The sequence below is a fragment of the Bufo bufo genome, chromosome 9, assembly GCF_905171765.1.
Source record: "Bufo bufo chromosome 9, aBufBuf1.1, whole genome shotgun sequence".
In the NCBI taxonomy this organism is placed as follows: Eukaryota; Metazoa; Chordata; class Amphibia; order Anura; family Bufonidae; genus Bufo; species Bufo bufo.
Genome location: NC_053397.1, coordinates 228,516,846 through 228,532,053, shown reverse-complemented (window position 1 = coordinate 228,532,053; position 15,208 = coordinate 228,516,846). Strand labels below are relative to the sequence as shown.

At 54.7% G+C, this 15,208-nt stretch overlaps 1 protein-coding gene across 4 annotated transcripts in view; it reads right to left on the bottom strand.

Annotated features, from left to right (window-relative positions):
* MAST2 (microtubule associated serine/threonine kinase 2) overlaps positions 1-15,208 on the bottom strand; it is a 105,243-nt gene that overhangs the window by 54,499 nt on the left and 35,536 nt on the right. The window contains exon 1 of one of the 4 annotated variants that reach the window (XM_040407514.1): positions 7,479-7,653. The exons of the other annotated variants lie outside the window; for them this stretch is intronic. Coding sequence (XP_040263448.1) covers positions 7,479-7,517 — 39 coding nt within the window. The 5' untranslated portion in view covers positions 7,518-7,653. Of the gene's footprint in view, positions 1-7,478; positions 7,654-15,208 lie in introns of those variants that run through there. 4 annotated transcript variants of the gene reach the window in all.

Sequence of the window (15,208 nt, the reverse complement as noted above, 5' to 3'; positions counted from 1 at the left end):
TCTATTGCCCCCTGTTATCAGCCATTTCAGGGGAGAGGATGACTGTAGGACAGGAGAATACAGTCTATTGCCCCCTGTTATCAGCCATTTCAGAGGAGAGGATGACTGTAGGACAGGAGAATACAGTCTATTGCCCTCTGTTATCAGCCATTTCAGGGGAGAGGATGACTGTAGGACAGGAGTATACAGTCTATTGCCCCCTGTTATCAGCCATTTCAGGGGAGAGGATGACTGTAGGACAGGAGAATACAGTCTATTGCCCCCTGTTATCAGCCATTTCAGGGGAGAGGACTGTAGGACAGGAGAATACAGTCTATTGCCCCCTGTTATCAGCCATTTCAGAGGAGAGGATGACTGTAGGACAGGAGAATACAATCTATTGCCCCCTGTTATCAGCCATTTCAGGGGAGAGGATGACTGTAGGACAGGAGAATACAGTCTATTGCCCCCTGTTATCAGCCATTTCAGGGGAGAGGATGACTGTAGGACAGGAGAATACAGTCTATTGCCCCCTGTTATCAGCCATTTCAGGGGAGAGGACTGTAGGACAGGAGAATACAGTCTATTGCTCCCTGTTATCAGCCATTTCAGAGGAGAGGATGACTGTAGGACAGGAGAATACAATCTATTGCTCCCTGTTATCAGCCATTTCAGGGGGGAGGATGACTGTAGGACAGGAGAATACAGTCTATTGCCCCTGTTATCAGCCATTTCAGGGGGAGAGGATGACTGTAGGACAGGAGAATACAGTCTATTGCCCCCTGTTATCAGCCATTTCAGAGGAGAGGATGACTGTAGGACAGGAGAATACAGTCTATTGCCCCCTGTTATCAGCCATTTCAGAGGAGAGGATGACTGTAGGACAGGAGAATACAGTCTATTGCTCCCTGTTATCAGCCATTTCAGGGGAGTGAATGACTGTAGGACAGGAGAATACAGTCTATTGCTCCCTGTTATCAGCCATTTCAGGGGAGAGGATGACTGTACGACAGGAGAATACAGTCTATTGCTCCCTGTTATCAGCCATTTCAGGGGGGAGGATGACTGTAGGACAGGAGAATACAGTCTATTGCCCCCTGTTATCAGCCATTTCAGGGGAGAGGATGACTGTAGGACAGGAGAATACAATCTATTGCCTCCTGTTATCAGCCATTTCAGGGGAGAGGATGACTGTAGGACAGGAGAATACAGTCTATTGCCCCTGTTATCAGCCATTTCAGGGGAGAGGATGACTGTAGGACAGGAGAATACAGTCTATTGCTCCCTGTTATCAGCCATTTCAGGGGAGAGGATGACTGTAGGACATGAGAATACAGTCTATTGCCCCCTGTTATCAGCCATTTCAGAGGAGAGGATGACTGTAGGACAGGAGAATACAGTATATTGCCCCCTGTTATCTGCCATTTCAGAGGAGAGGATGACTGTAGGACAGGAGAATACAGTCTATTGCTCCCTGTTATCAGCCATTTCAGGGGAGAGGATGACTGTAGGACAGGAGAATACAGTCTATTGCCCCCTGTTATCAGCCATTTCAGGGGAGAGGATGACTGTAGGACAGGAGAATACAGTTTATTGCCCCCTGTTATCAGCCATTTCAGGGGAGAGGATGACTGTAGGACAGGAGAATACAGTCTATTGCCCCCTGTTATCAGCCATTTCAGGGGAGAGGATGACTGTAGGACAGGAGAATACAGTCTATTGCTCTCTGTTATCAGCCATTTCAGGGGAGAGGATGACTGTAGGACAGGAGAATACAGTCTATTGCTCTCTGTTATCAGCCATTTCAGGGGAGAGGATGACTGTAGGACAGGAGAATACAATCTATTGCTGCCTGTTATCAGACATTTCAGGGGAGAGGATGACTGTAGGACAGGAGAATACAGTCTATTGCTCCCTGTTATCAGCCATTTCAGAGGAGAGGATGACTGTAGGACAGGAGAATACAGTCTATTGCCCCCCTGTTATCAGCCATTTCAGGGGAGAGGATGACTGTAGGACAGGAGAATACAGTCTATTGCCCCCTGTTATCAGCCATTTCAGGGGAGAGGACGACTGTAGGACAGGAGAATACAGTCTATTGCCCCCTGTTATCAGCCATTTCAGGGGAGAGGATGACTGTAGGACAGGAGAATACAGTCTATTGCCCCCCTGTTATCAGCCATTTCAGGGGAGAGGATGACTGTAGGACAGGAGAATACAGTCTATTGCCCCCTGTTATCAGCCATTTCAGGGGAGAGGATGACTGTAGGACAGGAGAATACAGTCTATTGCCCCCTGTTATCAGCCATTTCAGGGGAGAGGATGACTGTAGGACAGGAGAATAGTCTATTGCCCCCTGTTATCAGCCATTTCAGGGGGGAGGATGACTGTAGGACAGGAGAATACAGTCTATTGCCCCCTGTTATCAGACATTTCAGGGGAGAGGATGACTGTAGGACAGGGGAATACAATCTATTGCCCCCTGTTATCAGCCATTTCAGAGGAGAGGATGACTGTAGGACAGGAGAATACAGTCTATTGCCCCCTGTTATCAGACATTTCAGGGGAGAGGATGACTGTAGGACAGGGGAATACAATCTATTGCCCCCTGTTATCAGCCATTTCAGAGGAGAGGATGACTGTAGGACAGGAGAATACAGTCTATTGCTCCCTGTTATCAGCCATTTCAGAGGAGAGGATGACTGTAGGACAGGAGAATACAATCTATTGCCCCCTGTTATCAGCCATTTCAGGGGAGAGGATGACTGTAGGACAGGAGAATACAGTCTATTGCCCCCTGTTATCAGCCATTTCAGAGGAGAGGATGACTGTAGGACAGGAGAATACAGTCTATTGCTCCCTGTTATCAGCCATTTCAGGGGAGAGGATGACTGTAGGACAGGAGAATACAATCTATTGCCCTCTGTTATCAGACATTTCAGGGGAGAGGATGACTGTAGGACAGGAGAATACAATCTATTGCCCCCTGTTATCAGCCATTTCAGGGAGAGGATGACTGTAGGACAGGAGAATACAATCTATTGCCCTCTGTTATCAGACATTTCAGGGGAGAGGATGACTGTAGGACAGGAGAATACAATCTATTGCCCCCTGTTATCAGCCATTTCAGGGGAGAGGATGACTGTAGGACAGGAGAATACAGTCTATTGCCGCCTGTTATCAGCCATTTCAGGGGAGAGGACTGTAGGACAGGAGAATACAGTCTATTGCTCCCTGTTATCAGACATTTCAGGGGAGAGGATGACTGTAGGACAGGAGAATACAGTCTATTGCCCCCTGTTATCAGCCATTTCAGGGGAGAGGATGACTGTAGGACAGGAGAATACAGTCTATTGCCCCCTGTTATCAGCCATTTCAGGGGAGAGGATGACTGTAGGACAGGAGAATACAGTCTATTGCTCCCTGTTATCAGCCATTTCAGGGGGGAGGATGACTGTAGGACAGGAACGTGGAGCGTGGCAGTATGGCGGACACCCCAGGCCCACATGACGTCTCCGGCGCTGGGAATCTTCTATATGACTGGGATCAGCCGCTCCTGCTCTGGTATACTCTAGACTGTGAGGGTGACTGGCATTTTAAGCAATCTCTGACATCCCGTCTAAGACTACATTGACACGTCCGATGAGTGATGGATGTTTTATTTGACGACCTTCGCACATCGGTTTTATGAACAATTATGTTATGGGGTTAGTCACAGGGCGGTTTTTATGATGATCAGTGAATAACGGACGTCAGCCCCGTATAATGTCAGAGAGGTATCAATGAACAATAAGGGGGTCATTTATGACCAGATACATCTGCCGCAGATTCTGTCAGACGCTATAGTGCGGCAGAATCTGTGACGACTTCTCTGCTTGCGCCAGGTCTAAAAAAGTGGACGTGGCGCGGATGGGGAAGGGGACGGGAAGGCAAGGAAGCCGCCTTAGATTTAGAATCCGCATTGGATGCGATTAATAAATGTGCCCAACTGAAAAATGGACAATTTATCTATTTTTAACAGACGTTGTGTGAATGTGGCCTAAAGGAAACACTTTGGCAGATAACAGGTTAATGTTGGGGGGGGGGGGGGGGTACAGCCGCCTCCTGTCTGTCATTAGCAGGTGCACATGGTGCGGTCACCCGACTATTCCATGTAGACAGGGGTAGAGCGCCCACTGTGCCCGCTGCACATTATACACTGGCACAGGATTCCCAACCTCATTCCTGGGCGTATAGCGCCCCCCACAGGACACCGCCCCAGTAACAGGTGTCATCCTGAGCTGCAGCTTTGTTTCTGTGTGTGAGGAGAGAGTAGAATTCCGGACCTATGAGTCAGAAGCAATCACGCGCTCGTCATACCCACTGATCGCTGTAACTGAAGGCCGAGCCGGGCAGCGGTCTACAGGGTTTAAAGGGCCGGCACAGTCAGCATTACGCTCAGATTTAAAGGGCCGGCGCAGTCAGCATAATGTTGAGATTTAAAGGGATATCGCAACCAGCATTGTGCTGATACTTAAAGGGTCAGTGAAGGCATTACGTTGATATTTAAAGGGCCGGTGTCCACATCACTAAATATTCTCAATTTAGAATTGAAGGGTTTTAAAATTTTCTAATTTTTTAAGATCTCTCCTAGCTGTAAGTGAATGGAAACCTCCTGGCTTGGTTTAGAATTTGTCCATGTGACACAGGTGCAGGGCTGGTTAGGGTTGTTCTGCCATAGTTAAACCTGCGTGTGAACAGAACCTCCCCTATCTTCCTGTCTGGGATATACGAGGCTCCTGTGCTGCCTGGTGGTGGAGTAGTCCGTGGTTCTCCAGAAGCCTTGTGGTACTGCCCTCTATGTGCGCCCGGAGCCGGCGGCCATGTCTGTTCTCCTAATTGCTATCAGAAAGTATAAAGATGCCGGCCTTCAGCCTCACGGACACCATGTTCTGCACCGGCACTCGGGAATGAGAGAGACGGCAGAACCGGAGCCCATCAGGAGGAATCCTCCCCGCAGCAGGTCGGCGGTATGCCGCCATACTGTGCTCGTTATAAACCTCCATGAGTAGGCTGCCGCCTCGGGGGCATGTGCACGGTGTTATAAACCCCCCATGACACGTGCAGGTGGAGCGGCGCTCTTGCTGCTCCTCTCCCCCGTGACAGATTTTTCAGACAACACCTTCGGTTTAGTCAGAGACGAGTGAACGCGGCGCAGATAACGAGTCTATGGTATACAAGACACAGAGAACCTACTAACGAGGGGGGGCAGGGACCCCCAGGACCTCCTACTTCCAGGGTACACAGATCCCCTACCAATCAATGACGAGAAGATTGACTTGTAATGAAGTAGTCACTCTCATGTAGACCCCCGGGCTACGGCCGACTCATACAGGGAAGGGGGGGGGGGGGGACTCAATCAGATGACGGGAGGAAATGTTCTGGAAACTAAAAACAGAATGATCCCCCGCAAATGACCCCTGGAAACGTCCCCGCTGTGGCCCCGGCACAGAACACGGGGCTTCAGGCCTCAATGAGCCGCCTTTGTGTCCGCAGAATAAACTATTGTCCGGTAGGCACAACGCGCCCTCACTGACGCCAGATGTGATGGAGCAGCGCCAGCGTCTCACCAGAGGGTACTGCGGGGCCCCAGAAAATAGGGCCCAAACAGCTAAACCACAGGTGATGTGAGAGGCCACCCAAAACAAACAGCTGGGTCCACAGAGTCAGAGGAGGACCCCCCACACGTGAGACCGGGGGTCTACACACCAGTCAGAGGAGGACCCCACACACGTGAGACCGGGGGTCTACAGACCAGTCAGAGGAGGACCCCACACACGTGAGACCGGGGGTCTACAGACCAGTCAGAGGAGGACCCCACACACGTGAGACCGGGGGTCTACACACCAGTCAGAGGAGGACCCCACACACGTGAGACCGGGGGTCTACAGACCAGTCAGAGGAGGACCCCACACACACGTGAGACCGGGGGTCTACACACCAGTCAGAGGAGGACCCCACACAGGTGGCATCGGGGGGTCTACACACCAGTCAGAGGAGGACCCCACACAGGTGGCATCGGGGGGGGGGGTCTACAGACCAGTCAGAGGACCCCACACACGTGAGACCAGGGGTCTACACACCAGTCAGAGGAGGACCCCACACAGGTGGCATCAGGGGTCTACAGACCAGTCAGAGGAGGACCCCACACACACGTGAGACCGGGGGTCTACACACCAGTCAGAGGAGGACCCCACACAGGTGGCATCGGGGGGGGGGGGTCTACAGACCAGTCAGAGGAGGACCCCACACACGTGAGACCGGGGGTCTACACACCAGTCAGAGGAGGACCCCACACAGGTGGCATCGGGGGGTCTACACACCAGTCAGAGGAGGACCCCACACACGTGAGACCGGGGGTCTACAGACCAGTCAGAGGAGGACCCCACACACGTGAGACCGGGGGTCTACACACCAGTCAGAGGAGGACCCCACACACGTGAGACCGGGGGTCTACAGACCAGTCAGAGGAGGACCCCACACACACGTGAGACCGGGGGTCTACACACCAGTCAGAGGAGGACCCCACACAGGTGGCATCGGGGGGTCTACACACCAGTCAGAGGAGGACCCCACACAGGTGGCATCGGGGGGGGGGGTCTACAGACCAGTCAGAGGACCCCACACACACGTGAGACCGGGGGTCTACACACCAGTCAGAGGAGGACCCCACACAGGTGGCATCAGGGGTCTACAGACCAGTCAGAGGAGGACCCCACACACACGTGAGACCGGGGGTCTACACACCAGTCAGAGGAGGACCCCACACAGGTGGCATCGGGGGGGGGGGGGGGGGTGTACAGACCAGTCAGAGGACCCCACACACGTGAGACCGGGGGTCTACACACCAGTCAGAGGAGGACCCCACACACGTGAGACCGGGGGTCTACAGACAAGTCAGAGGAGAACCCCACACACGTGAGACCGGGGGTCTACAGACCAGTCAGAGGAGGACCACACACACGTGGCACCAGGGGTCTACACACCAGTCAGAGGAGGACCCCACACACGTGAGACCGGGGGTCTACAGACCAGTCAGAGGAGGACCACACACACACGTGGCACCAGGGGTCTACAGACCAGTTTGAGGAGGACCACACACACGTGAGACTGGGGGTCTACACACCAGTCAGAGGAGGACCCCACACACGTGGCACCAGGGGTCTACACACCAGTCAGAGGAGGACCCCACACACGTGAGACTGGGGGTCTACAGACCAGTCAGAGGAGGACCCCACACACACACGTGAGACCGAGGGTCTACAGACCAGTCAGAGGAGGACCACACACACACACACACACACACACGTGAGACCGGGGGTCACACACACACACACCCCATACCAGGGTCTACACCCTTATAACAGCCCGGCGCCATACACACCGTTATAACCACCACTCCTGATATGAGAGTGCTGATCAGGGACACGGAGCACCCGAGGTTCCCGCACAGCACCTACCTGCAGCCCCCTCCGGCGTAAGATGCTTGCATCCTCCATCCTGCGCTCACAGCTTCGCTTCCCTGACTCACCGTCCACAAAGTTGTCAGAGGCTGCCGGGTCTGGTCACACGGCAGATGCCGGATCCAGGGTGGAGGGGACCTTGGGACACACGGCGCTCAGGCGGCACATCATACAACGCTACCTGTTACTCCTCCAGGCGACAGAAAACAACAGACACCTCTAATGGAGAAGAATCCTATAGATTGGCAGCCCCCGGGGCGTCACCTCGCCCGCTGCCTGCTCCCATCTGTGCGGAGAAAAGTGACATCACATCAGGGAAGAGAGCCGCTGATTTACATAGCACAGCGCTTAAAGGCACAGCACACCAGTGTCAGGCGGGAGCTCAGCTGACACCAGACAATAGCAGAAAGTGAGCGCTGCTCCAGAGGCAATGAATTATTAATGACAGGGACCAGGTACAACAACCCACACATTAGCATGACGGTGTTAACCCTGCAGGCACCGGAGGCAGAGAGTTAATAAACAAGAGGGGCTGACTGGAGCATTATAGCACATGGGCGCCAGGGCCCCGTCACTACGGCACATGGGCGCCAGGGCCCCGACACTACGGCCCATGGGCGCCAGGGCCCCGACACTACGGCCCATGCCCGCCAGGGCCCCGACACTACGGCCCATGCCCGCCAGGGCCCCGTCACTACGGCCCATGCCCGCCAGGGCCCCGTCACTACGGCCCATGCCCGCCAGGGCCCCGTCACTACGGCCCATGCCCGCCAGGGCCCCGTCACTACGGCCCATGCCCGCCAGGGCCCCGTCACTACGGCCCATGCCCGCCAGGGCCCCGTCACTACGGCCCATGCCCGCCAGGGCCCCGTCACTACGGCCCATGCCCGCCAGGGCCCCGTCACTACGGCCCATGCCCGCCAGGGCCCCGTCACTACGGCCCATGCCCGCCAGGGCCCCGTCACTACGGCCCATGCCCGCCAGGGCCCCGTCACTACGGCCCATGCCCGCCAGGGCCCCGTCACTACGGCACATGCCCGCATCTGTCAGCAGTTTTGTCCCTCTGACACCAGCTGACCTGTTACATGTGCGCTCGGCAGTGGAAGGCGTCCGTGTTGGTCCCTGTTCACATGTGCAGCATTGCTGAGAAAAATTATGTTTTACTACATCCAAAAGAGACTCTAGGAGCAACTGGGGCGGCACTCCAGTTGTGGTGAAACTACGACTCCCAGCATGCTCCATACATTTCTATGGAGTTCTGAGAACAGCATCTTGGGAGTGGTAGTTTTAGCACAGCTGGGGAGGCGGAGGTCAGCCATCACAGACTCCGCTCTCTCTAACGCTCAGGCGTGAGGAGGTTTTCACTGCCGGGGATGTCAAAGTGCAGGGGACGCGGCAGCTGCAGAGAGAACACAGCTTCTAGGTGTAAAGGTAACTCCCTCTTTCAGATATGAACAGGGACCAACACAGACGCCTTCCGCTGCAGAGCGCACATGTAACAGGTCAGCCGGTGTCAAAAAGGACAGAACTGCTGACAGATGCCACTTAAAGGGGTTGTGCCCCCGCCCAACACCCATCACTTTCCCTAAACACCACCATGTACCAAACCTGGCTTATTCCATGGTTAGTGCTCCCACAGCTTGGGGTGCAGCTGCTGCTGGTTCCGACCTGCAGTGCGGCCTTGGAGTACAGGTCGCACATGCTCACTGCGCCGCTTCTCCCGTCCTTTATTAAGCGCCCCTCTGTGTGCAGCGCCGCATACGGACGGACATTTTACTCTAACACATATTGGAGGTCTGTTATAAATTCAGTGACCGGGAGAACACGACGTGGATAGTGTCACGCAGGGCTCATCCCACTGCCCTAAGGCATGCTGGGACTGCAGTCACATGACAAACCAGGAAGTAGGGTTCAAGCAAGGGGGGTACAAGAAAACAGTCAGTGGAGGAATGGGAGCGGGAGATGAAAACGAACTGAGATTACTCTTCTAATAGACCAGCAAATAACGGAGGCGTTATTTGTCAGGGTGTCAGCCCCTCTCCTCGACAGCCGGAGGGTACGGTCCTCCTAGACCCCCTCCTCTACAAGATTTAAGGAGATAGGCAAGATAGTGAAGCACCCTTGAGAATGTTATAATAAAAGATCTTATTCTACTTACAACAGGTCAGTAGACAAAAGGCATAAAATTACAAAATGATCGTCACGTTCCTGCCCGACCTTGAAGAAGCGAGGTAGCGAAACCCGGGTCGGGCAGGAACGTGACGATCATTTTGTAATTTTATGCCTTTTGTCTACTGACCTGTTGTAAGTAGAATAAGATCTTTTATTATAACATTCTCAAGGGTGCTTCACTATCTTGCCTATCTCCTTAAATCTTGTAGAGGAGGGGGTCTAGGAGGACCGTACCCTCCGGCTGTCGAGGAGAGGGGCTGACACCCTTGTATCATCCACCTGGGACCGGAATACATATTTTCCTGCAGCGCGGTTCCAAAACCTATTGCCTGGGACAACACAAGCCACCATGAGATTACAACTCACCAAGTATTACTTTCCTGTCAAAAATAACTACTTCCTAGGGAGGAAGGCACAGGACAGCCCATCAGTGTGTGCAAGTGTCAGTCTTCACTGGAATTCTATTCATAAACAGAATTTACCTACAGGAGAGCGCTGCAGGGACTATAACATCTGTGATAAGTAATAACTATGCTGCATCTCACTGATGTCACCCTCATACATATCCGGTATTATACTCCAGAGCTGCACTCACTATTCTGCTGGTGCAGTCACTGTGTACATAGATTACTTATCCTGTACTGATCCTGAGTTACATCCTGCATTATACTCCAGAGCTGCACTCACTATTCTGCTGGTGCAGTCACTGTGTACAGTACATTACTTATCCTGTACTGATCCTGAGTTACATCCTGTATTATACTCCAGAGCTGCACTCACTATTCTGCTGGTGCAGTCACTGTGTACATACATTACTTATCCTGTACTGATCCTGAGTTACATCCTGTATTATACTCCAGAGCTGCACTCACTATTCTGCTGGTGCAGTCACTGTGTACATACATTACTTATCCTGTACTGATCCTGAGTTACATCCTGTATTATACTCCAGAGCTGCACTCACTATTCTGCTGGTGCAGTCACTGTGCACATACATTACTTATCCTGTACTGATCCTGAGTTACATCCTGTATTATACCCCAGAGCTGCACTCACTATTCTGCTGGTGCAGTCACTGTGTACATACATTACTTATCCTGTACTGATCCTGAGTTACATCCTGTATTATACCCCAGAGCTGCACTCACTATTCTGCTGGTGCAGTCACTGTGTACATACATTACTTATCCTGTACTGATCCTGAGTTACATCCTGTATTATACTCCAGAGCTGCACTCACTATTCTGCTGGTGCAGTCACTGTGTACATACATTACTTATCCTGTACTGATCCTGAGTTACATCCTGTATTATACTCCAGAGCTGCACTCACTATTCTGCTGGTGCAGTCACTGTGTACATACATTACTTATCCTGTACTGATCCTGAGTTACATCCTGTATTATACTCCAGAGCTGCACTCACTATTCTGCTGGTGCAGTCACTGTGTACATACATTACTTATCCTGTACTGATCCTGAGTTACATCCTGTATTATACTCCAGAGCTGCACTCACTATTCTGCTGGTGCAGTCACTGTGTACATACATTACTTCTCCTGTACTGATCCTGAGTTACATCCTGTATTATACTCCAGAGCTGCACTCACTATTCTGCTGGTGCAGTCACTGTGTACATACATTACTTATCCTGTACTGATCCTCAGTTACATCCTGTATTATACTCCAGAGCTGCACTCACTATTCTGCTGGTGCAGTCACTGTGTACATACATTACTTCTCCTGTACTAATCCTGAGTTACATCCTGTATTATACTCCTGAGCTGCACTCACTATTCTGCTGGTCACTGTGTCCCTATCGGAGGTTACAGAGGAGACGCTGAGCAGTTCTGCAGGCGATCACCACAAGCGGCGCACTATGGTGGCACTCTACAGCAGCTGCTCCGACACTTTAGATAGTCACTTGTTTGATGATGACCCAGAAATCAGACGCCAGAGAAAAGCCAATCAGATACTGCGCTCGTTTGTGCACCGGACACTCATTTCTGGGGATGTCGGGGGGCATCTCGTCCGCCTCGTCTTTCCAGACAGATCGCTTTCCGGAGCCTAATCGGGTAAAGTGCGCGGCTCCTGCGACATGTCAGTAAAACAGAAGGCATGAGTTATGAATGAAGGGGACGCTCGTCACTGGACACCAGGGCGCTGCTAATCTCTCCTGGTGTAGTAAGCTCAAGTATCAGGGATGATGGGGGTGGTAGTTGTGGGTTTAAGGCGAAATATTCTGAGCATCCATTGCTGCACCCCAGAATTACATACAGTGCAGACAAGTGGAAGTGGGACCCACTGACGGGGGAGGGGTCGGTTTCTGACGGCTGTGTCTGCCCTGCCAGTGGCGGGGGTGACATCACAGAGCTTCACCTCAGGTTACCAGGGTCAGCGTATGGCACCATGACCGCCGGGGTCTACTCTAGAGGAGCTGCTTCACTGGGGCCCCTGCTCTCCATCTACACAGGAGGATCAGGCGCCTCATTCCTGCCGGATTAATTACCGCCCTCTGGACCTTCACCGCTTTAATCCACTTTGCCGGGAGAGAAGTTACGCAAGATTTCACTAGAAGAAAGGAAATGAGGGATTGCAGGGTCGGAGCAGCGGCATGGTACCGAGCGCCCCCTGGTGGCAGCAGAGGGTCCTGATCATCCGTTCAAGTTCTGAGGTTCTGTTTACTGCATACTGTACGCCGGGAGTAGTGGACCCCCCCCCCCCGCTACTGTACGCCGGGAGTAGTGGACCCCCCCCCCCGCTACTGTACACCGGGAGTAGTGGACCCCCCCCCCCCCCGCTACTGTACGCCGGGAGTAGTGGACCCCCCCGCTACTGTACGCTGGGAGTAGTGGACCCCCCCCGCTACTGCACGCCGGGAGTAGTGGACCCCCCCCCCCCCCCCCCCCGCTACTGCACGCCAGGAGTAGTGGACCCCCCCCCCCCGCTACTGTACGCCGGGAGTAGTGGACCCCCCCCCCGCTACTGTACGCCGGGAGTAGTGGACCCCCCCCGCTACTGTACGCCGGGGGTAGTGGCCCCCCCCCCGCTACTGTACGCCGGGAGTAGTGGACCCCCCCCCCGCTACTGTACGCCGGGAGTAGTGGACCCCCCCCGCTACTGTACGCCGGGAGTAGTGGACCCCCCCCCGCTACTGTACGCCGGGAGTAGTGGACCCCCCCCCCCCCCGCTACTGTACGCCGGGAGTAGTGGACCCCCCCCCGCTACTGTACGCCGGGAGTAGTGGGCCCCCCCCCCCCCGCTACTGTACGCCGGGAGTAGTGGACCCCCCCCCCCCCCCCCCGCTACTGTACGCCGGGAGTAGTGGACCCCCCCCCGCTACTGTACGCCGGGAGTAGTGGACCCCCCCCCCCCCCCGCTACTGTACGCCGGGAGTAGTGGATCCCCCCGCTACTGTACGCCGGGAGTAGTGGACCGACCCCCCCCCCCCCCGCTACTGCACGCCAGGAGTAGTGGACCCCCCCCCCCACTGCTGTACGCCAGGAGTAGTGGACCCCCCCCCCCCCCCCCCTGCTGTACGCCAGGAGTAGTGGACCCCCCCCCCCCTCCACTGCTGTACGCCAGGAGTAGTGGACCCCCCCCCCCCCCCACTACTGTACGCCGGGAGTAGTCGCAATAACGCCTGTATAAGCCTCATTGGGGTGGGCTATGAGTTTGGGCGCACGTTCTGCACTGGAGGGGACGCTGTGAGCACATGGAGAAAGTGACCCGCAGCCCGACCGCCCAGAACATGGAGTGAATGGGACCAGTGGAAGACGTTTAGGATTGGGGAGCACATTAAATGAATTTCTCCCAATTAGACGGCACAATATGTGATTGGTGCAATGTTCTATGTGTCCTGCTGGGATCTAAGAGGGCGACTCCAGGAAAACCCAGGAGGCTGGCAAATGGGCAATAGATTGTCCCAGATATAGGGGGCGCCATTTTGCCTCCATTAGGTCTCATGTACACGACTGCATCCATTGTGAGGTCTGCAAATCCAGATCCACAAAATATGGACATCCATGTGCTATCCACATCTCCACGCTGCAAAAGATAGAGCATGTCCTGTTCTGGCGGAACCACTGAAGCCAACGGGTCCGCAAGAAAATGCAGATTACACCCAGACCGCATCCGTGATTTGCGTACCGCAAAATGGATCCAGTCGTGTGCTTGAGACCTTATAGTGAAAGCCACAGTGCAGAGACGTCAAGTGCACTGTACTGTGCAATATACTGTGTACGAGACTGTCCTATAACTGCCTCCTGCGCATTCAGCCCAGACCCCACCCACTGCCACAGCCGCCAGACCGCTGCTGCTCCCTGCCACAGCCGCCAGACCGCTGCTCCCTGCCACGGCCGCCAGACCGCCGCTGCTGCTCCCTGCCACGGCCGCCAGACCGCCGCTGCTGCTCCCTGCCACGGCCGCCAGACCGCCGCTGCTGCTCCCTGCCACGGCCGCCAGACCGCCGCTGCTGCTCCCTGCCACGGCCGCCAGAAATAACATCTTAACATTATTTAGGCCTACACATTATATGTATGAATTACTGCACATTTCGTACTCCTCCTCGGCTAAAAATACTCCTTAAAAATGGTATAAGGAGTATTTTTGCTCTTCCAGAAAAAATGTAGTGCGACCCCTGACCACTAGTGGACGCCGGGAGTAGTGCGACCCCTGACCACTAGTGGACGCCGGGAGTAGTGCGACCCCTGACCACTAGTGGACGCCGGGAGTAGTGCGACCCCTGACCACTAGTGGACGCCGGGAGTAGTGCGACCCCTGACCACTAGTGGACGCCGGGAGTAGTGCGACCCCTGACCACTAGTGGACGCCGGGAGTAGTGCGACCCCTGACCACTAGTGGACGCCGGGAGTAGTGCGACCCCTGACCACTAGTGGACGCCGGGAGTAGTGCGACCCCTGACCACTAGTGGACGCCGGGAGTAGTGCGACCCCTGACCACTAGTGGACGCCGGGAGTAGTGCGACCCCTGACCACTAGTGGACGCCGGGAGTAGTGCGACCCCTGACCACTAGTGGACGCCGGGAGTAGTGCGACCCCTGACCACTAGTGGACGCCGGGAGTAGTGCGACCCCTGACCACTAGTGGACGCCGGGAGTAGTGCGACCCCTGACCACTAGTGGACGCCGGGAGTAGTGCGACCCCTGACCACTAGTGGACGCCGGGAGTAGTGCGACCCCTGACCACTAGTGGACGCCGGGAGTAGTGCGACCCCTGACCACTAGTGGACGCCGGGAGTAGTGCGACCCCTGACCACTAGTGGACGCCGGGAGTAGTGCGACCCCTGACCACTAGTGGACGCCGGGAGTAGTGCGACCCCTGACCACTAGTGGACGCCGGGAGTAGTGCGACCCCTGACCACTAGTGGACGCCGGGAGTAGTGCGACCCCTGACCACTAGTGGACGCCGGGAGTAGTGCGACCCCTGACCACTAGTGGACGCCGGGAGTAGTGCGACCCCTGACCACTAGTGGACGCCGGGAGTAGTGCGACCCCTGACCACTAGTGGACGCCGGGAGTAGTGCGACCCCTGACCAC